Source organism: Euprymna scolopes, chromosome 26 (assembly GCF_053919585.1).
Source record: "Euprymna scolopes isolate OS-2025 chromosome 26, ASM5391958v1, whole genome shotgun sequence".
Lineage (NCBI taxonomy): Eukaryota > Metazoa > Mollusca > Cephalopoda > Sepiida > Sepiolidae > Euprymna > Euprymna scolopes.
Genome location: NC_136507.1, coordinates 58,546,527 through 58,552,526, shown reverse-complemented (window position 1 = coordinate 58,552,526; position 6,000 = coordinate 58,546,527). Strand labels below are relative to the sequence as shown.

Sequence of the window (6,000 nt, the reverse complement as noted above, 5' to 3'; positions counted from 1 at the left end):
TATAATAATTCTCAAGAGAGGTAAATATCTGAAGAGTACGTGACTAAATATGCAGCAAAAACATAATTTTGCAGACTTGTTAATCGGAAAACAAAACAATATTGTAATGGATACCTTTTGAAAGTAATAAAACACTTTTACAATGAACAATATGGAATCCATTTCCCTTTTAAGGAAATTACACAAATAAGAATGCCGATATATTTATAAATAGACAAAACAAATTCTAGATACGAAACTAACATAGAATCAAAACAATATGGCTGGAACATGGTTGATTAGTCCAGAATAGAAAAAATAAATGTATGTATGTATATATTATGTTGTGTCAGGTCATGTCATATGCAACTGGTACCATGTAACCCAGTACTACCTGCATCATGGTTTGGTCACCGGCGACTAAACTGGTTCCCCCACCAGACTTGTTTGGTGAGGAGGGTGGTTAGTCTCCCTGAAGGATTAAAAACAAGACATTCCAAAGGGCGAATGAACCCTTTTTCGGGGTCAACGGCCAACTAGAACCATGTGTGTTTGTGTGTATGTATGTGTGTGTTGGGGTGGAGAGGGCTCCTGTAAGCCGTGGTGAAGGCAACCTTTCTAGGAAAAGCAAATATCTGATTTAAAAAACCATAAAGCGAGAGACCAGTACCCGCATTAAGCTGGTCTGCAGTTTAACTTGTTGCTGGATCTCAACATTTTGAACAGAGAGAGAGAGAGAGAGAGAGAGAGAGAGAGAGAGAGAGAGAGAGAGAGAGAGAGAGAGAGAGATTTATCTGTCGTACAAAGCTAAGACTCTGTAACATCATCTGTGTATAGATACTCCCTCAAGCATTTGTCTATAGAAGTGGTCCTGTGGCGATGGAAAAGGTGTGACGCGTGGAGGCTTGAAATGCTGGAAGCATGTAATAATTGATCTCAATGACCGTCTTCAGTGTCATGCCTGCTTTAGCATTTGAATTTCAGCGGTAGAACTAAAAAAAAAGTCATTTTTGGGCTCATGGACTTTAAGTGTCTGAGGGAGTGGCACTCGTCTGAAAAGACGTTGCAATCATCATCATCATGTATGTATGTATGTTTTTGTATACAGGGTGGAAGTGTGAGATTGGCACCCTAAGGAAAACAACACCACAGTTTTATTTTAAAACTTTTATTGAAAAAGAGGGATAGTTTAACAAAGGAAAGTGAAAGAGAGAAGACAAGGCGTATGTAAGAATAAATAAATAAAAATGATTAAAAAAGAAAGTGGAAAAAGAAAAAGAAAGAGAAAGAGAGAGAGATATATATAAAGAAAACGAGAATATATATATGTGTGTGTGTGTGTGTGTGTGTGTGTGTGTGTGTGTGTGTGTGTTGAGAAAGCTATTAAAAATAAATTGTGCCCAAGTATGTTTTATGTTGCCTGTAACATGGTACAACAATAACATATGAAAATTTATTAGTTAGAACCGAAGTTATGTGTGGGTGAGTAATAGAAAGAAAATGAAAGAGAGAGAGAGAGAGAGAGAGAGAGAGAGAGAGAGAGAGGATAGAGAAAAAAATTGAAAGATGATTAGATGCAGGAAAGCGAGAGAAATACGTGTATGTAAGAATCTAATATATAAAAAACAGAATATGGAAGAGAATTAAAAAGACAGAGAAAGAAAGAACGAAAGAAAGAAAGAAAAAGATGGAGAGAAAGAAAAAGTCAAGGAAGAGATAGAAAAAGAAACTACATAATTAGCAAATTCAAATGTTCGACTTTGTATAAAGCATCGCTGTACACCGAGGCGTAAAAATTTCAATAGCTTCTTTTTAGAACAGAGAGAGAGAGAGAGAGAGAGAGAGAGAGAGAGAGAGAGAGAGAGAGAGAGAGATTGACAAGTGGAGAAAGGGACGAGAAAAGTGGTTTTTCAAAGAGAATGAAAACGTGTCTGCACCCCATCACACCCTCTCCATCCCCGCACAAAACAGCTAACCAAAACGGCGTTTTCCCGCCAGCGAAAAGACGGTTTTACCAGACAATAGACAAGACGGCGATTTTTCCCCTCGCGGTCAGTTCTCGACATCGTTCCAGGCTTCAAAGAGACCGCGAGACACTGACACTCGGAGCAGCACCCTTTTTCAATTGTTAAAAGGTGTGGGTGTACAGTCAAGTTGAGGAGATGGAGTCAGCAAGGCGGCTGAAGAGAGTGAGAGAGATTATGGGAGTGGGAGATAAGCAATGTGAGGAAGTTCAAGAGAATAATAAGGCATTTGGTATTAATAGAAAGGCGCGAACTACATATAAAATAGTCCCGAAAAGTATTCACTGTTTAATTAATAATATTAGACTTTTTAGCTTAGTAAAAACCGGAAAAAAGTTATAGCACGTTGACTGAGAATGAGTGCTTTATGCAAAATAGTTGAATATGGTAAAATGTGTGCTTATTTTTTCGAACTTTACATCGAACTGATACCATGATACTTAGTTCACTACGTCGTATCATTACAAAGGGCCATAAAAGATTTCAGTCAGATTGGCACAGTAGTTTCGAGAAAAAGTGGAATTGAATACTAATCGCCATTAACGCTTACTAACCTTCACCTTGACATCGAACCAATACCATGATACTTAGTTTGTTGCGCTCCATTATGAAAAAAGACCATGCAAAATTTCAGCCATTATTTTCGGAGGAAAGGTAGAACAAACAAACAGGCAAACAGACCAAGAGAAATACATTATATATAGATTAAATCACGTTCCTGAACTTTTGAGATGAGGATTGGTTATTCGTATTCGTATCATTCTGACGATTGTTCTCATCTTTTGTGTTATTTTCACAACGTTTCGATCGATGTAACCTCCGACCTTCTCCAGTTGTGTCTTGTCGAAGTCGGGAATGTTTCTGCCAAATCCAGGAATGTTTCTGTCAAACTAGGGATTTGGACGGAATTTCGAACGGAATCGGGGTAGCATGCTCTTGTTCCGTCAGCCATTACTAGATAAAGATTCTAAGTAATTCGGAATTTTTGAGATGAGGATTGGTTATTCATATTAGCATCTTGAGTTTCATTTTCACAACGTTTCGGTCGATGTAACCTCCGACCTTCTTCAGATGTATCTTGTCGAACTCGGGAATGTTTTTGTCAAACTCGGGAATTTGGACGGAATTTCGAACGGAATCGTTTTTGTAATACACGGGGGAAGCATGCTCTTGTTCCTTCAGCCGTGACTGGATAAAGATTCTAAGTAATTCGCAATTGTATTTTTCGGTCGTGCATACTGAAAATGAAATCTTCAACCTTTAGAAGAATATCACTTTCACAATTTATTTTTCCAAGTACTTTAACCACAGCGTCACAGGTTCTTGCGGACAGTTCGAGTACGAATTTTGAGAACCATAAACCTATTTTATTTCTAGTTGTAAATATCACTATATATTACAATATATGTTACGGTATATACAAAAATTTATTAGTTAAACAAAAAATACAATGTTCAAGGTAATTTCATTAATCCATTGATTAACGGAATTACTTTGAATATTGTATTCTTTGTTCAAATAATGAAATTTTTGTTTGGAAAAATTATATTTTTATTAATGAAATTGAACTATAAAAACTGTACATTTTTAATTTGCTCTATCTAGTATATTGAGGAATTTTATTTGGTTGGGATGTTCTTATATAAAAATATTACCTCCCAAAAATATTTTGTAAAACTTAAGACTACAAGATTTATCGATCTTTGATCTCATTCATATCATCATTATGATATATATATATATATATATATATATATATATATATATATATATATATATATATATATATATATATATATACGTAAAGTATGCATTAATCCTGAACGAAGAGTAAAACCCGTGTACATGATTTCTAAGTAGTTTTACATCTCCGTGGGTAGAGGCAATTAAAAATTTTAAGTATTTTGAAACAATGACACTGTTTATGATACTTTATTTTAGCCGGTCGATGAATAACTCCATTTGATTGGCTGAAATTAAGGGATCCGAAAAGAAAGAACGAGAACGAAATACTTACGCGTGTGGTGAGAGTATCTCATATGGAGGATATCACAGGCGTGTATGTAATGATACAATGTTTTCTCTATTAAATCTTGTGGCTCGTAACCAGTTAACTGAGCAACCCTGTGGGAGAAAAAGGAAAGAAAAAAAAAACGTGAAGAAAATTTTGAACCGGAAGTGTAACGCAATCATGACGACGACGCATGCCTATTGTGTACAGATCCCACTTCTCTATCTATGTGTTGTTCTTTTCCTTTCTCTGTTTCTCACTTTATTTACATCTATATACATATAAAAATGTAATTTTTGGTTCGTTCAAAGTTTATACAACTATATTTCTACATTAACAATTTATTTGAAATTTTCAGACAACCCATCTTTAGAGTTGAGGGATGTTTTTATGTTATTAAAATAAATTGACATCGCCAATTATTTAAATATTAAATAAAATAAATATATTTTCCTAATCCGTTAGTGTGAACCTGTTTTGTTGATAGAACTGAACTTCCGGTTCGATTCATTTCACACCCACGAATGGACGAAACTAACCCTGTGGGAGAAAAAGGAAAAAAAAAAAAAAAAAAAAAACGTGAAGAAAATTTTTAACCGGAAGTTTGAAAATTTTGAACTAGAAGATTTTTGAACCGGAAGTTTGAAAATTTTGAACTAGAAGATTTCATTTTCTGTTTACTCGATAAGTAAAAAACAAAACATAATTCATTTGTTTATCTTCCAAATGTTTTAATTTAAACATTTTTTCTTTATCATATCAAGCAAAAAAAAAAAAAAAAGTTTGTCGCTTGCTTTTTGAGTCGAAGTCCTTTTTTTTGTTTTTTTTTATTTTTTATTTTTCGATATAAGAAAATATGAACTTTTTATTATTATTAACACTATTGTTTGGTAAAAGTACAGTTTTTTTTTCGAATAAATTTTACGGATTGGTAACTTGCTAAAATAATATTTGGTGCTAATGAAGAGAGTGGTCCGAGCTATTTTTTAAATCGTATTTCCAGGTTTAATTAAAGTTTTATTATATGTTTTTTTTTATTCAATTGTAAGGTTAAAATACAGATCAGGTACAAAACACCCTCCTCTCCCCATGTTAAGAATGGCTTTTTAAATAATAACGTTATTACTTCAGCATGAGTACCGTACTTCACCTAACAATTTAATAAACAAAACATGGTACTTATGCAGAGAAAGTACCGTGCTAAAATAATAACGTTATTTAGAAAGCCATTCTTAACATGGGGAGGACGTTTTGTAACTATTCTATACTTTCAACTAACAATTTAATAAACAAAATATGGTACTTATGCAGAGAAGATACCGTGCTGAAATAATGCTATTAAGAAAGCCATTCTTAACATGGGAAAGGGAGGGTGTTCTGTAACTATTTTATGCTTTCACCTAACAATTTAATAAACAAAAATAGTACTATCGTTATTTAGAAAGCTATTCTTAACATGAGGAGGGAGTTTTGCATCTATTCTATACTTTCACCTAACAGTTTAATAAACAAAAATAGATAGTACGTATGCATAGAAAATACCGTGCTGAAATAATGTTATTTAGAAAGACATTCTTAACATGGTGATGGTATTTTGTAACTATTCTGTCCTTTCACCTAACTATTTAAAAACAAAACATGGTACTTATGCAGAGAAGCTACCCTGCTGAAATAGTGACGTTATTATTTAGAAAGCCATTCTTAACATGGGAATAGGGGTGTTTTGTAACTATTCTGGACTTTCACATGACAATTTAATAAACAAAAGTTAAACTTAAGCAGACAAGGAACAGTACTGAAGTATTAACATTATTTAGAAAGCCATTCTTAACATGGGGAGGGAGGATTTTTTTAACTATTCTGTACTTTCGGTGCTAATGCAGAGAGTGACCGCGCTATTTTTTAAATCGTATTTCCACGTTTAATTAAAGTTTTATGATATGTTTTTTATTCAATTTTAAGGTTTAAGTACAGAATAGGTACAAA

General features: G+C 33.7%; 1 protein-coding gene across 1 annotated transcript in view; it reads right to left on the bottom strand.

The window, feature by feature from the left end:
* The window catches only part of LOC145248084 (uncharacterized), a 480,098-nt gene that overhangs the window by 65,575 nt on the left and 408,523 nt on the right, over positions 1–6,000 (bottom strand). The window contains exon 9 of the mRNA XM_080109862.1: positions 4,021–4,127. Coding sequence (XP_079965988.1) covers positions 4,021–4,127 — 107 coding nt within the window. The remainder of the gene's footprint in view (positions 1–4,020; positions 4,128–6,000) is intronic.